At 45.6% G+C, this 22,000-nt stretch overlaps 2 protein-coding genes across 2 annotated transcripts in view; one reads left to right on the forward strand and one right to left on the reverse strand.

Moving 5' to 3' along the window:
- Nucleotides 1-5,350: 5,350 nt before the first annotated feature.
- Nucleotides 5,351-8,365, forward strand: TMEM252 (transmembrane protein 252). Its single transcript, XM_054583270.1, has 2 exons — nt 5,351-5,660; nt 8,128-8,365. The coding sequence occupies exons 1-2, from the start codon at nt 5,383-5,385 to the stop codon at nt 8,363-8,365; spliced, it is 516 nt and encodes a 171-aa protein (XP_054439245.1). The 5' UTR covers nt 5,351-5,382.
- Nucleotides 8,366-12,994: 4,629 nt separating this feature from the next.
- Nucleotides 12,995-22,000, reverse strand: part of PGM5 (phosphoglucomutase 5) — a 168,894-nt gene continuing 159,888 nt past the window's right edge. The window contains exon 11 of the mRNA XM_054583054.1: nt 12,995-14,482. Within this exon, the coding sequence (XP_054439029.1) occupies nt 14,393-14,482 (90 nt within the window). The 3' untranslated portion in view covers nt 12,995-14,392. The remainder of the gene's footprint in view (nt 14,483-22,000) is intronic.

The following is a 22,000-nucleotide window of genomic DNA, read 5'->3' on the forward strand; positions in this document are numbered from 1 at the left end:
TTCAATCCTCTCCTTGAGTGAGTGAGAGGAAAAGGAGAGGTGGAGGGAGAGTGAGTTTCAAAAGCAAAGAAAACAAGAAGGAGAGGAGAAGGAAATGGCCGGTGTTCAATGAACCCACACGTGTGAAAGGCTAATCCAGAAATCACTCAGTAATCACCACCATAAAATCAGACCCTGTTGACATCGTTAGCTACACATACACTCACTTTCCCCATCTCTCACAAAGCCTCACTTCCTGAACCAAAGTGACCTTCTGAAATCTGGCCACTCAGCCTTAGCTCTTGGCTCCATGCCCCTGCTATGCAACAGCTTCTACACACCATTAGCTTCCTTCCAAAGTCCCCATCTAGATCTTCCCCAAAGCAATATACTTGTCCTCTTTTTAAGAGAAGGGTATGGGCCCAAGTATCCAGTGAACAAAGACTGGGTAGAGGTGCTGTTAGAAGTTCCTAGGCATTTATGCATTGCATGGAGAGTTTGAAAGGAGGTTGAGGGCTCAAGAGCGCCAACATGGAAGACAGAATTGTGCTGGGAACACAGCTACTATACTCAGTGTTCAGAACTGCATTCGTGGGCCGGTCAAGCTCAAAAGAACAGTGTTGAAAAAGTGATTATGTGTTAAGATAGTTTGGCTGTCACCAAAATAATATTGCCTATTGCCAAGCCAGGAACTTTTGCCAATCAGTGAATTTTTAATAGTGATATTGTAAGTGAGCAAATCTGGGCTCGGCCATGTGGCACTTTGACACATGGCACAAGTAGTGTTGAAGGAAACAGGTTTTTATTAATAGGTATTTATTTATCCTTGGGAGGGGGCTGAGCGCACTCCTGCTCAGAGCCCTCCTCTTCCCTGTGACCTAGTGCTTCCCTTGCTCCCCAAAAGGCTACAAGACAAATTCATACCCAGAAATTCCCTGTACCCTTGTCTGTTCTGAAGCCGGTTGTGCAAACAGATCTCCATCCCCTCTGGAAGGTGCACTTGTGGTTTTCACAGTCACCATCCTCTCGCAGCAGCCCTCTCCTTCAGGATCTGGGGTGCACTGTTCTCAGCCTCCATGCGGTGGTTCAGGGAAACATGTGCCATCTTACACTGGGCCATGGTAGCATCCAGGGAGGCACGGTCCCAAGAGAGTGACTTCTTCATACATCCTTCAGAGGAGCAGAAATGGCTCCTCTCTCACTTCAGACCACATGGCTTCTCCCTTACACATCGGGCCTCATGGTGGACCTTCTCACTCACTCTGCACCTCTTCTCTCTGTGGTGGACTCTCTCCTACTCCCTTACAGCCCATGTGGTTTCCTCTTACACACCAGACCTCATAGCCGACTCCCACCTACTTCCCCTCAGATTGTGTGGTTTCTCTCCTCTTTCAGCCCACCCTCATTAACGCTTGGCCTGGAACTTCCTATGTGATCTCATATCTGGTGCTTCTAATGATGTGTCATTTTTGCCAGTTCTCCTGTATCTTTTACCTTCTTTAAGCTGCCATGTTTAGTCATGGTGAGAGTTCCCAGTGACTTCTGGGGTGGGCATCTGCCCCCTGCCTCTCACGCAGGTGGTAGCTTACCCACCCTGGACAGCAGTCCTCTCCCCTTCAAGAAAGGCACAGCTATTAACTTGCTATTGTTATAAAAAGTATCTTAAATGCCTGTCCTCTACTTCCACTTCCCCTCAATCAAGGTTTGTAGGAATTTTCTCCTATTTGCAGGAGACCTTTACTCTGCACCCCATTATAATACCAGTAATAAATACACTGGATTAAAGGCAAAACATCATTTTCCCAGGTGGGTCCCTTGTGGAAGGGACAGAGGACTTCAGCTTGGCTTCCAATGGGTCCCCCAATGTTCCTCTGTAGAAGGCGAGCTTCTGTCCATACTCCCCCCAGGGTATCCATTTACCATCAGTCCCATGCTGTCTGTACGAACTTAGGCGAATCATCAATCTCTGCCTCTTGCAGTTTCTCCACCTTGAAACGGAGTCAGTATCACTGGCCCCTGACTCTCCCACGCAGCGCTGGTTAAGTGATGAGGTGGACAAGAATGGGAAAGTTGGCCTGGGAGTGAAGGCAGACCCAGAAGGTAGGGCAGAACATAAAGAATCCCAGACAAAAGCCCACAGGTCTTCTGAAACAGACCCTTTAGGAGGATTTTTTGGTGTTTGACTGGCTCTTTATTGGATTCTTTCTGTGTTCCGCAGCCTGAGGACTTGGCTGCCAGTTTCTGCCCTCCAAGACTGGTGCAGACCAGGCGCTTTCTCCCGGTGCCTGTGCACTCTCATGATTGCGGAAGCAAGTGCACGTCTACTTTCATTTTCTGCTGTTCAAAAAAATCTTTTCACTGCCAGGGATTGTGGGAAAAGTGGGCATACCGCAAAACGAATGACAGGGAAACCACAAGTAATAAAATCTTTTTTGAACTGTAGGTTTTAGTTATCCTTGGCCATTTTTGAAGCATTGAAAGGGAATAATACTCACACAGCAATGATGCATGTAGTGGAGAACTGAAGCTGAGTCACAGGAGAAAGAATTGTAATTATTCGATAATATATATTTTATAAAAAACACAAACATACAGGAATAACTTTAACACAAATCCTTCACTGTTACATTTCAGTCATCACGAAGGACACACATGGTTCCAGGCAATACTCCCTATTTCTATAGTGATTTTTTTTCCCTTTCTCATCTGCTCTCTTCATATACTGTAGACTCTTCTATACTTTCTCCTTGATGTGCCACCTCATTCAAGATAATCTCCTCAAATATTCTGAACCCAGGGATCTCATATGAAGTCACTACTCCCTCACACCCTCCTGCCATCTCTCGGAGCATGTTCTTTTTTACCCAGTTTCTCGCCAAACCAAACAAAGAACCAACAACAACAGGAACACACTGCTCTGGAATGACAGGATCCTTTTTCAAGGATATGGAGGTGAAGAACCGATCTGATAAACTATAAGGCACTATTTATCCTGTATTGGAACTGGAGGAGAGAAAGTGTACACAGGCTTACTTGCTCAAATATTCATGTGATCACAGGAACTAGTCCTGACCTGTCCTAATGCCTAGTCTAATTCACCCCCCACTTTTGGTCTAAAACAAAGAAGCCCAACCCTTTGGGTGGGTAGTTCTCAGGGAGAGTGCTTTCTCTCCTTCCTCTAATACTTAATAGTACCTCCAGGGCCCTAAGCTGGGACCCAACTCCTAGTGGAGACGTTATAGTTGGGAATCACTTATCTTCAAACAGTTTGTGTGTAAGGAGTCTGGGCATGACTTAGCTGAATCATTGGCTTCAAGGGCTCTTGAATGAGGTGTGGTTTAGGTCACAGCCACCTCAAGGCTTCACTAGGCAAGGTTTTCATTCCAGATTCACGTGGTCATTGGCAGGAGGCAGCTCCTCATTGGCTCATGGACTCAGATCTGCATCTCAGATCTGCACTGACTGTTGGCCAGAGGCTGCCCTTGATTCCTTATCTTATGGGCCTCCCCAATATGGCAGCTTCCTTCCTCAAAGAGCACAGGCTCTGAGGGCAATAGAGATAGTGCTATCAAGATAGAAGTCACAATCTTTTGTAACCTGTTCTTGGAAGTGGCATCCATCACTTTGCCATATTCTACTGGTTAGAATCAAGTCACTATGTCCAGCCCACACTAAAAAGGACATGGGTCACTGGGGGTCATCTTAGAAATCTGCCAAACTCAAGACAAACTGGGGAAGGAAGGAGAAAGAGTTGTTTTAAGGTTTCAAGGATAATATCAGCACGAGAAGATGACAGTGTCTTTCTCCCTCCTAGTTTATACCATGAAGGTAGAGCTGAGGAGATGGTGGGTATGGGGCTAAAAGTTATGTGTGTATTTATTGTGCAAAGAACTGCTTTTTATACTAGGAAAGTAAATGGAAAATAATGGTAATGGAGTCGTGGGGCAGAGGAATAGCAGAGAGGAACTGCAGATAATCCCTCTGGACAGAAGTGACCCAGAGACCCTCTGGGCAGCAGGTTTTCAGCAGGAACATGCATCAAATAAAAAAGAAAGAATGAGTTATGAGCCAGATCTGGAATAGGCTGTCTGCAACTAAAGAGAGTCAAGATGGAAGAAACAAATTCTGGACAAAGAAGAGAAGGATGGTTCTAGAAAGATTCTTTGAGGCAACACTACACAGGGCTATGGTGTGGGGGAGAGGACAGGGAACATTTTTTAGTGGCATCTACCAACATAAATTTTATTTAATATATTGATTTTATTTTATAAGAGGAAGAAGGTTGCAGAACTTTTCAGAGCCTTTAATATATTAATATGCTTTGTGAAGCCCTAAGATGAGTGTGAGGGAGGCTGGAGATTGAGTAGGCAGTGCTTCTCACAAGTATTTGTTTGTTTTGTATGGAAGCTGTAGCGTGCCACACACTTAAGGGAATGCCATGTTATTAAAAGCCTGTGGCCTTTTCTTTGAGAGCGAGAAGGGAGGGATCCGGCTAAAATATTTTTAGTAAGCCAAGAATGGTGGCCAGTGGTTGAGCAATAAGCGAAATATTTTTATCAAGCACCTATGTGTTAAGCAGAAATGAACCAAGGATTTCAACATTGGGCCCCAACAATGGGAAAGGTACAAAACCAGGGTCCGAGCAGGAGTCACCAGACCATCCCCTTTTCCAACCACCCCCAGAACACCACCGCACGCCCCCCACCCCCAATTGCCCAAGCTCTGCCTGTTACAGCTCCCTTCAGCTCTCTCCCTCCTGCTTGCGCTCATGTTTCTTGTCACCACAGAAGGAATCAGGGGGTTTACCCCGTGGGCTTTTCACATGGAATTTTTTCAGTATCGTAGTGTTAGGCAATGAAAGGAGAGTCATTGAAAAAGGCAAGACAAACATGTTAAGAACCCCTCTCCCCACTTTACATCTTTTTAGCACAGAGAAAAGAAGGAGGGATCAGGGAAGGACTTCCAGCCAAAACACAGGGAAGATTGCTCATCAAGGACTGCTGATTTCTCTAGCATTAGTGGGGAATTGCTCACTGCGGGAATTAAGACACCAGTGCCCTTCTACTCAGAGGATGGGAGACCTCCCCTCAAGTAATCAGGTCAGCTGAGGGTCCAACCAGCTCAGGAGAACAAGAACAAAACAGCTATGAGAAGCCACTCCTTTCTATAGTGCACAATGCTTTCTATAGTGAATGCTGTGTATTCAGGTTAATCCTCCAGCGATATTACAGTTACTCTCCATGGTTAATGAATAGCTTCTAAGTACCTGCTTCATTTAATTGTCCAAAGGCCAGTTGGTCCCAGAGTGTATAAAGCTACAAGCTGGCTAATGAGAGCATTCTCTCTGAGCAAGGGAAGCAGGGGAGTGGCAGGGTCAGGAAACTGGCATCCAAAGGTGCAGGGATGCGGAACAGAACTGGCACAGTTCTTTGTGCCTTTGCCCTCCTCGCAGGCTTCCTGGTGGTCTGCCTGGGGGCCTTCTTCATGTCCTGGAGCTCCATAGTCAGCTGTCAGGAAAACTTGATCATGGCCTATTTGCTTCTGCCTCTGGGGTTTGTGATCCTTCTGGGTGGAATTTCCTGGAGCACCTACCGCCAGGCAAGTGGAAGCAAAGGGATGTTCAGCCATGTTCTCAGACAACACCTTGCTCAAGGAGCCGAGGGCCTGGCCACAGTGGACAGGTACGTGCTGAGAAGACAGACGACTGGTGAGGGCTAACAGGGGGCTGAATTCTGGAAAAGCTGAGTGACTTCTAATCCCACTGTGGAGCAACTTACCTGTCTCATGGGGCTGTGTGCCTAGGGCCAAAACCTTGTCATTGGGCAATTACTCTGGGTGGGGTTAGTGATTAGGAACCATGGTGCTGCCTCTGGGAAAAACTGTGGAGTAAAGGATTTTTATCCCAGAGACTCCCCACCCCCCACCCCCAACACACATCGAGAGCCCACCTAAGCCAACATAAGAGGCCCAGCTTTAAGGTTGTTTTGTTGTATCATGGGAGCTGCCCTTAGAGGCTACTGGTGGTTATATGAGCCACCTGGAGTAGTCAGGTTCAGAGACAGAAAGCAGAACAGCGGTTACCAGGCCAAGAGGCGGGGGATGGGGCGTGACTGTTTATGGGCACAGGGGCTCAGGCCGGGAGATGAACAGTGGCGGAGATGGTCGCACAACAAGGTCAGTGTGCTCAGCGTCACAGAATGGCACACTTGGCTAATGTGGTGAATTTCATGTTATATATATATATATATACATATATATATAATTTTTTTTTACCACATTAAAAAATTTCATTTAGCCTTATGGTTAGTATTGGATAACCGAAAGCCTCCTAATTGTTGGCTGAACACAGGGCCATTCTGGAATAAAACATCAGGTATCATCCTTGAGGTGCAGGCTGCAAGACTCCATACGTTCTTTCATCCTCTTAGTCTGAAATATTTTAGCTACTCCATGTATTTTGAATAACTGTACTTTTACTCATGACTTGATTTTTGACATGATTGTGCTAATTAATGATACAAACTATAATAACCAAAACTCATTTCCAATGTTTATTATACTTTTTGGCAGGGTCTCCAGATGTGATAAAAATTAAGATAACTGAAGTGATTGTAGAAGATGCTTCTGGCATGCTGATTTTATTTTATACAAATGTTAGATAATTGCCTCCAGAGTGTGAATTCCTGATAAGTGCAACTGATTACCTTTTGGGTGTAGCTTAAAGTTACTAACACATGCATACCATTGCACTGTGCAGAAATGCTCTATGAAGTAAATTGTGGACATCATGATGCCCCCTTTTACCATCTCTTCCTGCTGCATCTAGTAGATGCCCAGCCCACGCAAAATGGCTGCCAAGTCAGTCAACAGAAAGTTACATTTCTCAGAAGCATTTGCATTCAAAATGGGTTCCCAGGTTGAAGTATAAAGCCAATGGGTCTGCAAGGGTAGAATGCAGGGCACTGGGCACTGGGAATGGGAACTGGTTTGGGGCCGGGGGGTGGGGTGGGGTGGGGGTTGCGAGAGGTGAATGAGATTTGCGGGGCAAGCGGCCGTCATCCTGGAGCGTCTCGCATTACTCCAGGGGACAGCTCACCTTTCTGTCTTTACTGTCTTTACACTTGTGCCCCATGACACAGCCAGGGCTATTCTGAGTGAAGGCTGAGGTTTGGGCTGTACAGTAGACAGCAGCTTTAGCCTTTTGGCTTTGGGCCTGGTCACATTTGGAAGGGAGCTGTGCCTACAAGTGGCAGCCCCTGTTCTGTTGTGGTTACATACCACAAACACTGCCTGTAGGCACTGGAAGAATTCAGTCTATAAATACACAGCTCAACCAAGCTCACCCTCTATCTTCCTCACCTTGATGCCACACCCAACCCTATTCATAATGGAGAAGCCGGAGAGGTTTAGCAATTAGCCACATTGGGCACAAGTGCCAGTGAGCAAACAGCTCTGGCATGAAGGGCCCTGGTAGCCATTGGCCTGATGGGAAGGTAAAGGCTGCAACTAAAATCTATGTAAAGTTCTCCATTGGAACAGCTTGGGAAATGAGTACGGGTTGTTGGGGGTGTTTTTGTGTTTTGTGGTTTTTTTTGTTTGTTTTTTTTACTAGCTGTTGAGACTTGAAAGAGTGATGGGAAAGAGACGAGCATCTGATATAGTTCAGGGAACTGAGTGAAGCTGGTTTTCATTAATTATTTTGTTTGCTGTGAAGACCTGAGATAGTGGTTGCAATTGCGTAGAAGAAAATGTGTGTGAATGGAGACAAGGGTGTGAATGGACTTAATAACTGGGTAGGGAAGTTCCACAGGCAAGGCTCCCATGCCCCCTACCTCTGCTAAGGATCTCACACTGAAAGTCCCTGGCTCCAATGAGCAACAGAGAGGGGATAGCTTGGAATAGCCCCCTGCGAAAGCATGACTGTAGAGACCCACATCTTATGGCTGGTGAAAAGAGCTCTGCTGGAAGAGCGACACATTTTTTTTTTTAAAAAGCTCGTAATGCCAGGGAATAAATACATCTGTTTCAAAATCAGTGTTTCTTAACAGTTTAACTTTGCACAGTGTGATTTGAGAAAGGCAGACATATGCCTCCTTGGCACGAACCACTCAAATAACACATGCATGCTTGTGGCATTTTGTCCCCCAGGCCAGATTTTTACCCTCCTGCTTATGAAGAAAGTCTCGATGTGGAAAAGAAACCCTTTCCTGCAGAGAGAGAGGCCTTGGAGGTTCCTCCACCTCTGTACACAGAGACGGACCTCGAATTTGAGGATGAAAGTGATGCTCATCAAGAGGCACCGCCGTCCTATGACGAGTCCATGGTGGACAGAGCAGCGGCAGCAACACCATCGCAGGATGCTGAGAGGCAAAGCCAAGTGTGCTGAGGCAGGGGAAGCTCCCCAGTGTGCATGACACTCCCTTATGGGATACAGCTGCTAAAAATAAAAGCAGGCAAGGGACTGTGGGAAGAAAAGCCATGTCAGTGACCCTGCACAAGAGCTCCCTGAGGGGATCACAAGTCTGTAAGAAATCTTGTCAGCTTTATTACATTGAATGTTTTACTACAAGAGGACAAGTTGCATGTCAGGGTGGTGGCAAGAGACACAGCCTGATGCTTTAGAGCTTGGACAAGGGCCTTCATCTCTCTGGGCTTCAGTTTCCTCCTCTATCAAGTGAAGAATTTACGCTGGGGTTAGTATCTGACAATTATGGAATGTTTTGTATATGGCAGCCTCTGTACTATGAACTCTCTGTGCTTTTTATTTAGCCCTCATTACAACCTTCAGAGATGGGTGCAATGGTTGTTCCCATTTTACAGATGCATACACTGAGGCTTTCAGAAGTTAAGACTTTCCCAACAATGTGCAGTTATTTCCAGGAGGATGGAGGAGGTTCCACAGAGGGGCCTGGGAGGATTATTTACTTCCAACTTTTGTGCTGGGTTAATGCTGTCTTACTTCCCTCCTCACAGGGAGCAGCAGTTTGGACTTCTCTCCCCTTCAGAAAGTGGGCCCTAATAGGAGTGGAGGCCCGGGGTTATTGCAATATGTTAAAGCCCCTGGAAAAGCCGCAGAGGTTGCTTCCCGGTTCATCTGCTGGATTCTCTTTTAAAATGTAAATAAGGCCTCCAGGTTTTCTGCCAGGGAGCTTGGCCCTCACCTCCTGGTATAGTTTCCTTTCATCTGATCATTACACTGATGATGAAAGATGGTTCCTAATGGTCACAGGCAGCTGTCGGTGAGTGGGCAGGCACGGGAGGGGTGGACAGCGATGGGAAGGATGAAGATCTTTCCAGGAGGAAAAGGGTTGCCAAGATGGGATGGGGCCCCCGGGCCTTCTCTTCCCTGTTGTCGCTGAGTGCACAGATGAAGCGGGGCCTGACAAATACACAGGAAGCCACATAAAAGGAAATCCTGGTCCCTTTTTGGTTACATGAAGCAAGAATTTGGGCATCTGTGACATAAATCCTTGACATCAAGGGCGCAAGTGGGTATGTGGGTTCCTCACGATTGTCCAACAGGAAGACGATCATTTATTAGCAATGCAATTTATTATTCCTCTTTTATCATCTTTTCTATACCTCTACTGAGACAGTCATCCTGAAATTCCCCGAGGGTCTGAGCACATTCGCTGGCCTGAACAAGCTCTATCCTTGGGCTTTCATCCAGAGTTTGTGTTTGTAATAGATGGTTTTTCCTACTACTGGTCAGCATGGGAAACAAATGTTAATTTTGGTTTACATAAGAAAATTGTTTTAATCTCTTTCTGCAATAAATTTTGTACTTAAACTTTCTCTTTTTGTGCCATTTGTTTGTATCAGGGAAAAAAAATCAATGGAGGAACACAAGTCAAAACTTCATTCTTTATGTGGAACTAACGTAGCATCTAAATCAGTTAACATTTTTGCAAAACCACATATTACTGAACAAAAACTATGCATTCAGGAAATTAGCCAGGTGCTTTCTGAAAAGGAATACTAATTTATTGATTTTTTTTTTAAAGCATACATATTCTGAAGCAAGCATCAAAGACATGAGTATTACCCAAAACATGTACTACCTTTGAAAGGCCCAGCAATTAAAATCCACTGGACAAGTCAGACAAAAGTATCCTATGTGGTTAATAAGAATTCATTGGCCTTCCCTGGAGGATTCACTCAGGGGAAGAAGACATTGTACCCCCCATTGCTCCTTAAAATTATGATGAAATTAATGGTGATGGATTGAGAACCATGACTCCAGAATGACAGGGCGGGCACTTAGATGGCGAGAAAGTGGAAAAGAGGCAAACCTTCAAGCAGAGCATCTTTGCTTGTTCCCTCTTCTCAGATGTGAATGGTAGGCTCACATGTCAATGGGAAAGGTAGATGTTCAGTGGTGATGGCTCCCCAATATTTTAATCTTACAACGTCCTTCTGAATAGCAAGTTTAAGTAGCCCCTCCCCGCCAGAAGATCAGCATGATAAAGTCAATTATGGAATACTTTATGCTGTATTTTGCATTCCTGAGATGTAGAATGGGTATTTTTAACCCCTCCACTCAAAAACTCACAAGTACTTGTACTGACAATCTTATCCATCTTTCAGGGTTCTACTTAAACACATAGTGTTTGGTGAGGTATTTCCCCAGCTCACCTATGTTGCAGGACACATGCTAGGTGCTAAAAGACACGGAACTTGGGGAAAGACATGGGTTTATAATGCGTATCTTCACTGTATTCTGCAATGTTCCATGACAGCTTAGGCTGATTCACATACCAAGTGGACTGACTGTCAAGTGCATGAGCCGTTTCCTCTGATAGGGACTCCAGCGGGTTGGAGTGGAGCAGGCATTCTGCTAAGCTCCGACGCCTCGGATAATCTCTTGCTGTTTGTAACTGTTGAAGGGCCAAAGACTGACTTACTGGCAGTTACCTCATTTCCCAAGGTGCACAACTTCTCAGACCCTTCTCGACTCAGGAATGGAAGTGTCCTCCAGGCAGGTACCTGGGATGTCAGCGTCCATGTGCTTGGAGTATACCCCATGCCTGACCAAGCAATCAAAGGGAGTCACCTGTCCTGTTACTGCCGGTTCCCCCAGGTGCTTTTCAAATCCCCCAGGCCTGCCACGGCTGATGGGCGTTGCTGCCCAAGTGCCTTACACTGGCCCACAGCTGGCCAGTGAGACGTCACCACACCACTACTCGTGTCATTCCCAGCGTTATCTGCAGAGCACGCTGGCTCAGGGCAACCTGCTGTCAGGCCAATGTGCCACCGTGGGACTGGTCGTCAGTCTGAGGCTTCCTGTGCAGAAAGCCCTCATGTCATGTCCAGGCCCTTCAGCCTGCAATGTTACACAACAGTGCTTGTCCCATGGATACTGAGGATGTGTTTCAAGAATGGCTGCCTACCCATGTGCAAGGTCAGCTAATAAACTCAAGAATCATGGATGGGGAAGAACAACAACTTTTTGTTCTAGGGGACTGACACCTGGCAGGATGTTTACCATTTTTGGTCCCCTCCCATAAAATGCCTCCCTGGCACAGGTACACATATTTCCAAACACCCTCTGTGTGGGCAGCGACACTGGCCTGGGTGGGAACCACAGCATTATGTGTGTTGTTGCTGCCATTGGTCTGGGGGGGCCCGCGGTGTTGTGAGTGAATCCCTCAATAGGAGCTGATTACAAGGGTGGCCCTGACACTTGCCACATTCTCTCCATAGTTTCTTCTATGATTGCCTCCTGTGGTCCCCACAGATTTCTTGGATTTCTCCAGTCATTTACTCTTAGGAAAAACTGGTAGCTGGAGCTCCATCGTTGAGAACATAATGAACATGAAGTGCCGAAAAGTGACTTCCTGTCTTTCACCTCTCTGAGGATAAGGCAAGAAGGCATGTATGTATAACTCAGCAAGAGAAGCTTGGCTGTTATGTAAGGCAGACAGAATACCTTGGCAATGTGAGTGTGTGCAAGTTCCAGAGAGGCGGTGCCCTGGTGCCACTCTGCAAAAATAGGTGTCTGTGCAGCTGCTCCTTTCCATTGCTGGGCCCAGGCACTAGCTCTGCCTGCTATTTATGACGCTGTGTCTGCTTCAAGGCCACTCATCCAAGCCAACCGCTCTCTGGACCCACAGCAAGCCCTCCTACCCCTCCAATCCTGGACTTTGTTCTAGCTGCATCTGGCCCTGGTAAAATTATATAAATGGTTACAAGACCCAGGAAACTCTAGTCTTCGGGAAACTACTCAAGTGCCTAGTGTCCTGCCCTCTCGGAGTCACTCTCTGTGTAACTTCCACAGAACGTTGCTTGTGCCTCTGGTGCAACATTCATGTCTACCCGGTTCTTCGTGTATTTTTGTCATAGCTAGGAAGCTATGGAAACAGGATTTCCAAGTTACAAACTCACAGGAGCAAGAATAATGTTTTTACACATTTCTTTGCTGCACCAAAAACAGAAGTCTGCATACAGTTGTTCAACCAGTGTTTGCTGAATGAATGAATATGTACTGGGGCTGCTGGAACTAAAGAAGCAGAATTTTTAAATGAGGATTAATTTACAGTAAAACACTGAAAGTTTGAAATGATTTTTAAAAGTTCAGCGACTTGAGAAAAATAAATAAATATTCTCTTACCTCGGGCCAAGCCTAAGGATGCCCCTAATGGTGCCGACCAACACAGCACCGAGGCGGGGAGGCAGGCCGTCGGGACCCCCGCTTCGCAGAGCAGGAGAACCGAAGGCAGAGGGCAAACCATCTTCTGTTGCTGATAAAGGTCATAACTAGCTCTTTAGAATCTTAGCTCGAAGCTGCCTCCTATTGTTTGGAAGGGAAGAGACTTACAATGAAAGACTAAATGCCATTTCAGTTTCTGCTGTGAGCAATTCGTCTTTTCTGTCCCATTTATTTATAACATTCCCAAGGTTACGATAATGAAAACCAGCCCTTGCTAGTGTTCTCAAAGACAGACTTATCAGAATAGTGACCGCTAGTGGAGTTTCTCAAATGGCAAAACAAACAAATAAGCAAAATTCCACAACCTTTGCATAAGGATGAAATAAGGAATTTCTTTTTTATTGGATACTAAATGTCCTAGCACATTTCTGACAGAAGCATAGATAGAAAATGGAAACAAACCCCTTATGGGGAATGTTTCCCTGCTCGCCCTAATCTTGACTACAGCAATAACAAACTGCTTAACAGTCAAAGCGCACCACGTCATCTGTGCAAATGACACAAGTGAGAGTGCCGTTCCCAAGGAAGCAAAACATACGCAAACCGGTCTCGTGCACCCAGCGCCCTGGCTGAGGCAGAGGGAGGCTGCTAGAGCTGCAATATTCTTTTCCTGGGCAAAGAAAGCCAGCGGTGACCCTCTGCTTCCAGCAGGGGTCCCCGCTCTGCCCTCCGCTCATCAGGCCTGTATCTGTACCCCCAGTAAGGTTTTCCTCCAGCGCCCACTTCATTTCCTACCTTTACAGTATTTCATTGCCTCCTTTTACAGCCATTATATGTCAGACCTGAACTGTGTCCAAACAAGTGCATCAAAACAGGCCCTTACTGGGAGATAAGATAGCAGAGAGAGAAACCGCAGACATGGTGATATTTTGTCTCCCCGGGAGGAATGAGTGTACACCCATGTATCACCCTAGGCGATGTAATCAAGAAAGGGCCCGAGAAATGCTAAGCATTCATTTGCAGAGTCCTGTCCAGAAACCGTTTCCCACCTGCATAATGAATGGCTGAATTTGAAGGAATGCAGCCAGCTTAATAGCTAAAATAATATTTACAAAATAAGAGAGAAAAAACACCCTTTGATATGTTTCGTTAAAAGTGTGCCATTGTGATTTGTAGAAAGCTCTAGAAGGCGTGAGAGGAGGTGGCACAGGGACTTTGGAGATGGGGTGGGGGGTGGGAAAGCGGGCCCTCAGGCGGTTGGTGGGCCTGAGGGGGGCTGCTAGTTCTACAAATTTCCGGATAAAAAGCCTGACCTTGGATGAAAGCGAAGTCCTCCCTGCTGCCCGGGGCCCCTGTGGCTTAGGGTCAGCTCAACTGCGGCACTGATCTCCCCTCCATTACATTTCAGAACCTTTTCTCATGGGCACCAGCGATGCCCAGATGTCATGACTAACAGTTTCCTAGCCCACTTACTCTTTCTCAAAAGGGGAGGTTCCTTTGTGTGATAAAATATAGGTGACAAAAGATAGTGCAGCTTTAACAGACAACTGAAGACCCTATTGCATTTGGAAGAACTGATCAAAACCCAAACAAACCAGATTGTTTTCTTTTCCCACCCACTCCCCCCACCCCCCACCAGCAAATTAGCTTTTGTGTCTTTCCCCCCCAAAGTCATAAGAGGCACAAACAGGTAGCAAGAAGGCGTGGGTGCGGTGTCTCCCGCCAAGCGCTTTCCTTCGGCCCTGGTGAGTGATTCTGCCCCCTTCAGGTGATGACGGTGGGACCCCTCCGGCCGGTCCTCTCATGAATCTGGGATATTTTCAGCGCGATGGCTATGAGAGGGCTCAGCACTGCCTGAAAAAGGAGGAAGAAAGTCGTGAACAACCCACGTAAGTTGCAGGAGGGCCACTGTGGTGGGTCATGATCTCAAACATCTGGATTTGATTCCGATTTGCGACTTAAAGCCAGCGCCACCATGGGCAGGACACCTGTTCTCTGGGCCTTGGTTTCCGGTTTCACACAAGGAGATGGGGTGGGCAGGGGGAGGGAGGGGAGGGAGAAGATGATCTCCAAAGTCTTCTCTAACTCCCAGAAACTTTGATCTAAGGTAGGAACTGTACAACCCAACTACCAGTGCATTGGAGCATTTCACGGACAGAGCTTTGTGAATCAGGAAAGTTCAGAAAACCCCACTCTTCCTTTGCTACCCTCCCTCCCCTACATGTATCCCCTGCCCCATATGAACTTGAGGAAAAATATTGGTTCTCCATCCTGAGACCACACGTGGAGACTCTACTATCTTGAGATGTCAAAGAAGACAAGCCAATCCATTGGCTAGTGCTGCATAAATAACTGCTCATTTCTCCCATCAAATAATATGGTGGCTCCTTAGGCTCCTCAGTGTCCCCTAGAAGGAGGTGGGGTGATTTAGGGACCTAGGGAATAGATTTCTGGGATGATGGAGAACACGATGAGGAATAAGGATCACTTCTTGCCTGTTAGTTGCTTATCATTTCATAGGACTAAGGCGCTGTTTTCCGAAGTGCGGGGCACATACCACTCAGGATGATTTTAGTTGGTGTAGGAGACTATTTTAGATGGTGCAGACATGGTGTTATTTACAAAACAATGAGACCATCACTCTAACTTCCACTCTTCTTCAATCCTCCTAACTTCGTCAAGGAGAAACTTTTCTGCCAATCTTTAACAATTTAACCAAGACAGAGCATGCCTCAGGCAAGCATTCCCTAGGTGGAAGGTGCTATCATGGTATATTTTTATTGAATTCATTTTTATGATACCCTTTTGTTTATCAGGTATAATGTGTTTCTCCTCGTAGAGGAGAAAGTTTATCTACTGTAAACTTTCTGTAGTAAATGAATGGAATTAAATAAAAACAAGGTGAGCCCATTTAAAGGCAAATAGTAAGTAGTGACACTGATAGAAAAGAAACTTGTGAAATACTGACATAAAGGAATAAAAAGGATACTATATTGAGGAAAATAAAACCTGTAACTTTGGAGAGTGGCAGGGGAGTTCTGTCACTTGCAGCCCTCACATATACCTAAGAGATAAGGGATGAAAGGAGTCCATACATTCTCATCAGACAAGAGCACCAGCAAATACCCAGGTGCTGAGTGGCGTATAGACACAGTGTGTCCTGAGTGAAGTATACACGCAGGCCAGTCCTGAGTGATAACTGAGGGATCTAAATGCCAGAGTGAAGCTGAAGGTTTTAATTCATTAGCAAGGGAAGATGATGGAGTGTTTTTGAGCAAAAAGGTATTGCTATCAGAGCTATGCTTGGGCAAGATTTCTCTATCAGCAAATCCCTGGTTACACACACTTATGGCTATATGTATTAAATTGTTGTCCTCTGTGAAGACATCTAGATGAGAAAGCTCAGATACAACCTTGGACACTAGAAGGAGATGAAAAATCTAAAGTTATTTCACAACTAAAAAGCCAGGAGTGATTCCCTCTGGTTCCACCCCATAAACTTGGCATATAGAAACAAGAGTGTCTCTTTTCCTTTTAGTAACCCAACTGGTGTCCAGAAATATCTCCTACATTTTTTTCAGCACACAGTCAACGTGATACCCATATAGGGACATCTGCATTTTTTAAAATCCTAACCAAGGATGAGAGATAGAGAGAGAGAGAGAGAGATAGATAGATGATAGATAGATAGATGATAGATAGATAGATAGGTAGATAGCATCCCATAGGCTCCCAGACCTGGGATCAAACCCACAACCTAGGCATGTGCCCTGACCAGGGATCAAACCTGCAACTTTTTTGGTATATGGATCAATGCTCCAAACAATTCAGCCACCTGGCCAGGGCGGCATCTGGATTTTTTTAGGAGCCAAACACCTATTTTGTATAGAAATCAGGAATTATTCACTTTCACTCCTCTTCTTCTCCTATCTTCTCCTCCCTCTTTCTTTCTCCCCCTCCATTTTTTTTTTTTTTTTTTTTTTTTGCAATACACCAATAACACCTCATTGAGACCTATAAAACAGGTTAAACAAGGACAGTTTAAAATCAATCACTTCAACTGAGGTCCTGAAGAACAAGTAGATACATTTAAAAATCCTATCAATTTAAGAAAATGCAACTGAAATAGAATTTGAAATTTCAAGAACTGAAAATGCAATTGAAATGGAAGAAAATGCAATTGAAATTGAATCTGAAACTTCAAGAACTGAAATTAAAACATACTTGTTTTACACTCTTGTAAGTTTCAAGATTAAGGATTCTCCATTCCGTATTTTTAAGTGCTGGTACCTACTGGCAAGAGCAGAGTTGTAACTGATGCTGTAAATACTGCAGAGCTCCCTTTACTGATCTCTCCTGAACTCTGTAGATGAGTCTGTGCTCTCCATCCTCTGTAGGACACCTGATTGATGTCCACAGCACACGGGATGTCTGTGACCAATAGGTCACTCTCTAACATGCTCACCGACTTCTGCTTCCAACAACTGAGTTATGAGCTTACCAGAAGTCAGTTAAGTTTGTTCCTAAACATGTTAATGCCTGTTGTACTTGTTCTTTAGAGTATGCGATTATTAAATTATATGTAAACCAGTGAAATGTAAGTATATATGAGAAGAGGTTCTTTTTATGAAAACTAAGTTGAATGTCTAAAAAGAATTAGGTAATAGCAACTAGCTAACCCTGTCAAATTAGATGTAAGATACTAGAAAATATTTGAGAAAAATAAAAAGAATATAAAAAATTCTTTCTTCATATAGCTTCACAGTATCTTTAAGTTCTCACTGACTATAAAGAAATTAAAGGTGAACATTACTGATGATGAGTGAAAATCTTTTAGAGAAAAATAATCACAATGAAACGGTATACTTATGTTTAAAGAAAAGATCTTAGACCGAAATTAAAAGATTAACAAATGAGCATACATGTATGATTTTGTGCTATAAGCAATGGTTGAGATATGCCTGCCTTTAGTGGACTCTATTGATTCTCTTTCTGGATTACTGAGCCAAGCACTTCTTTCCCTGTCCTGATCATCCCAGATGAGGAGGCTTCGATGGCTGTTATGTAAACCGAAGGGAAGGAAACGCATTTTTTGGAAACTGCATACAAGGAAGGCCTTGAGTGCATGGCTCCCGCCCTGAGCAAAGAGCCCCGGGCCCACCTGGCTCAGAAGCTGGGGAGCCATCTGCCTGCAGGCGCCCGTGAGAGTTTGAGGTGATGTTCCCCGTGGACTGAACACTAGTGAGGTCTGTGAGCCATTTTCCAGGAACCCAGAAAGTCTTTAGGTGTTTGCATGGTCCTAAGGAGGCCTGCGGCGGGGGGTGGGGGGCGGGTGTCTCTGAAAATGCCCAAGATTGAGTTTTTGCCAGCCTTGTGGGAGCTGCAGGTCCAAATTAACCTGAGGATCATAAAGCAACGTATTGTTTTCTTGCCTGAGTGTGTAGAGTCAATACAGGGGTGAGCAAAAGAAAGAAAGAAAAAAGAAGAAGAGAAAAGAAAATCACCACTTTGATACATGTGAACACCAGGTACTTCTCTCATGTCATCAACCATGTATTATGGAAAAAAAGGGAGGGGAAATAGGTTTTCCCGAGGACTGGAAAGGCCCTCAGAATGGGGATTGAGAAGGAGAGATAAAAATGAGAAGCCCGTGGATGTGAAATTTCTGAGGTGAAACGAAACTCAGAGCTTGAGAAGCAGAGAGGACCCTGGAATGGCCTAGTCTGATTCTTTCCTGTCACAGACGAGGAAAGCCAGCCCAGACAGGAGACGTGATTGGCCCAGGGTTAGTCCTGTGTTCGGTGGCTGAGCTGGGGTAAGCACTTAGTGACGCCTCCTCTACTGTCCTTCCATCACACAGTTCTGATTCTGAGACCCGTGAGACACAAAAAGAACAGAGATACGAGCCTCAGGGGAGGGCAGGGAGAACTGGCAGGGTGGTCATCCCGCTGTTCCAGGCAAGCCCCGCATTAGATGAGAGGTCTGAGCCGCGGTCCCCACTGACCAAGAACACGTGGATGGTGGGAAGAGAATTCCCAGTTATGTGAATGAAGCTCCAAGATGAGTTTTTTGTGAATAAAGGAAATAAACTAATACAGACTTTCATCAATTAAGAAGAGCATTTTCTCCTAATGTCAGTACTGAGGATGCTCGACGTAGCTTTTCCACGGTCAGTTGTAGGAAACAGCGCGCCCTCGCCCTGCAGCAGACCCACGGGCGGTATGTCCATCCAGCAGTACGCACGCTGGGGCTCCAGCGCCCGGGGCTGGGGGCGCTGGGCCGTCATCTTGAGTTAACAGACCTGCCAGGCTAAACAGGGAATTGGAGCCTGTCTCTATTTAATAATTTGATACTTTGTTTATCTTGGATTTTCTGCATTGATTTTGATTTTTAAAAATACCACATTACAATATTTATCTCGATTACTGGGTTTTTTGGCACCCTTTTAAATTTTGCGCTCTGCTAACCTCACCCTAATCCCAGCCCCGTATTACGTTTTAACTGGTTCATACCCCCTGGAAGGACAGAGAAGGTTTCTCCTTTCTTTCCCATCTTATCTCTTGCTTTATGTGGTCGTTGTTTTGATCCACGTTCATGGAAATCAGAGCCACAAAAACAAACCCCTAACGAACTGAACTCCTTACCCTGGCCAGCAATAGGCAGGAGAGGTGGGTATGATGTGAATGTCACAAGACTCAAAGTAAATAGTTAACTGATTTTTTGGAGAAAAACAAAATCCTAACCAGAGACACGACCACTTCATAAAGCAAGATTCGTCAGACTCTGTGGAGGGAGCCAGTGCGGCTGGCCTCAGTGAGGAGTGCGCACTGGGGCGGGGGGTGGGGGGGGCGGGGGGGCGGGGGCAGCTTCCTGTGGGAAGAAGAGTGGGGCGGACAGCGCTTATCCTAGCTCATGGTTGGGGCAGGTAGCACGATCCAGAGAACACAGATCATTCAACCCCAGAAAACACCGATATTCTGACATCCATAAAATCAGGATTTATAACAAACAGCACTTTCTTCTGATCCTTAGGGGTAACTTGTAACAACACTCCCACTTTGGTTAAAGCTGAACTGCCTGACTTTCTCTCATGATTTCACCCAAACATTCATTTGTTTTTAGTCCATGTGTTGTTTGCTTAGTCTAAGGCAGTGGTTCTCAAACGCGAGTGTGCATTGGAATCATCTGGGGAATTTGGTAAAATGCAAACAGCTGGTCCCCTCCCCTTGAGTTCCCAATACAGGAGATCTGGGATGGGGCCCAAGAATTTGGATTTCTAACAAGTTCCAGGTCATGCTGATGCTGCTGGTCCAAAGATCACACTTCGAGAACCACTGCTCGAAGGTACGCCCATTACTGTGCCTGTCAAATGCTTTGCTCTAGATAAACACTAGGTTGCCTTGTTTACATCGCATGATCTCACTCCCTGGCCAGAGCTGCCTGGACCAGGAGTGGGTTTTGATCTATAGGCAGACAGTTTGTAGTCTGGCCAGGGACTGAGATAGCCTAGGGCAGAACTTGAGCCAGCTGATCAGATTCTTGCCTTAAACTGATAAGCACCCCAGACAGATGGTGGGGTAACATGTGGGGGCAAAGGCAGCCACAGAGCCCTGTCCCCTTCTCTGGGACAGCATGCTTTCTTTGCATCCCCTGTGAGCTCTTTTAGATAATCTGGGAAGGAGTGGGAGCCCCAGATGGCCGCTACTGCGCTTCCTGCCAATTCAGACAGGGGTGGCCAAGTCAGAAATAGTTTGATTCATGTAATACAGAAATGATACATTCTTGCATCCCAGGAGTTGTGGAGCAATTCATACCTGCTATGATTATAAACTTGAAATCACCTCCTGGCTTGGTTTCTAATACATCTCACTATTGGAGAAAGTTTCTGATTACACTGCCCTTCAAAACCTTAATAGTCACACAGTGCAACAGAGGAGAGCCAACTACAGGGATCTGTGACCTGAGGCTGCTTTGTAAGAGGTCCGGTAAGTAGGGGTGGAATCTCCCCGGCTTCTCTCAGCAAGCCAGGGGGCCTGGCACGGAGTCGCATCTCCCCAGAGGAAGGGGTGCCTTGGTCTTCTCACCAAGAGGCCATCCACCAGCCTCGCCTCCCTGTGTGCTCCTGCTGAAGCCCCTTTCCTCATTTGCACAAAGATGCCTTGTAGGCTAGATGCTGCCCTGTTTACTGCAGTCCAGATTGTAGGCAATAAAGATGACTAGCTATTTTACATTCATTTGGAAAGCACACAGAAGCAGCAAAATTATTACTGAAATTCAAATCAAACCAAATACATTTTGCTAATACAAATTAAGCAAGAATGCTAAGCATTGCAAACATTTTGTTCTGTATTACAATTCATACAGTTAGGGTCCTCATTTTCATCCCCTTTCATGTAATAAATCTACATATCTATCTTGATCCAAAGAGGATATAAAATTAACCAAAACAAAGAATATGAAAAAGGACTGTGGATAAATTTGAATTCTAAGCTCAACACTCAGGGAGCCCATCTATCTTGTCAATATCCAAATAAATAAATAAATAAATAAATAAATAAATAAAAACTCTTCCACGAAATCTCTCTTCTGAGAGGGGAAAAAGCCATTCCAAGATATAAGCAGATGAAATGCTCCCCCCAAAAAGTACAGTCAAAGCAACAACTAAACCAGCATTTTGGGAACACACAGGCCAACCTAACAGAAACCACACTGGCCAGGCAGGGTGGCCCCAATGCCCTGCCGCCCTCCCCACTTTTGCAAATGATTTGGGACTTCAGGAGGCGAGAAACAGCACTTAGGTTCCAAATTCAAAATAAAATGGAAGAGCCATGAAGCCTATTTTCCTATTTGTTCAAATGTGAGCTCCATTCGGTTCCACACCTGGAGTATGGAAGTACCCCGCGCGGGTGGGAAGGGGAGAAAGCCGCAGTGCCGGCAGCGCCTGCAGGCCCAGCGGAGAAGCGCGGCGCAGAGCCTCGGTCGTTCACCGCCCCTTCGAGGAAACACAAACGACCTGCCCGCGTTTACAGATTAAATTTCATAGAACTGCTCCCTGATCACTCTTTCCCCTCCCCCTTTCCTCTCTACATTATTTCTGTCCTCCCATCTGCCACCAAAAACATTGTGAAAGGACTGGAAATGGCTCATTGGTTCAGATCATCACAGTTTCTGCCTACCTTCCTCAAATGTCCCTAATCCATCCTCATGTTTCTCTTGTTTGGGGATCGCCACAGCCAGCATCAAAAGTTTCCTTTGTGTGTAATACACTTGCCAGTTGAGATGGAAACTGCAATTGCCCACCCTGCTACTGCCACTTAAAAAAATTGTTCGCAGATATGTAACTGCAAGGTTGAAAGGAGGGGTTACGCAAAC

The sequence above is a fragment of the Pteronotus mesoamericanus genome, unplaced genomic scaffold (assembly GCF_021234165.1).
Source record: "Pteronotus mesoamericanus isolate MK-2021 breed Mesoamerican mustached bat unplaced genomic scaffold, CSHL_Meso_final contig_73, whole genome shotgun sequence".
Taxonomy (NCBI): Eukaryota; Metazoa; Chordata; class Mammalia; order Chiroptera; family Mormoopidae; genus Pteronotus; species Pteronotus mesoamericanus.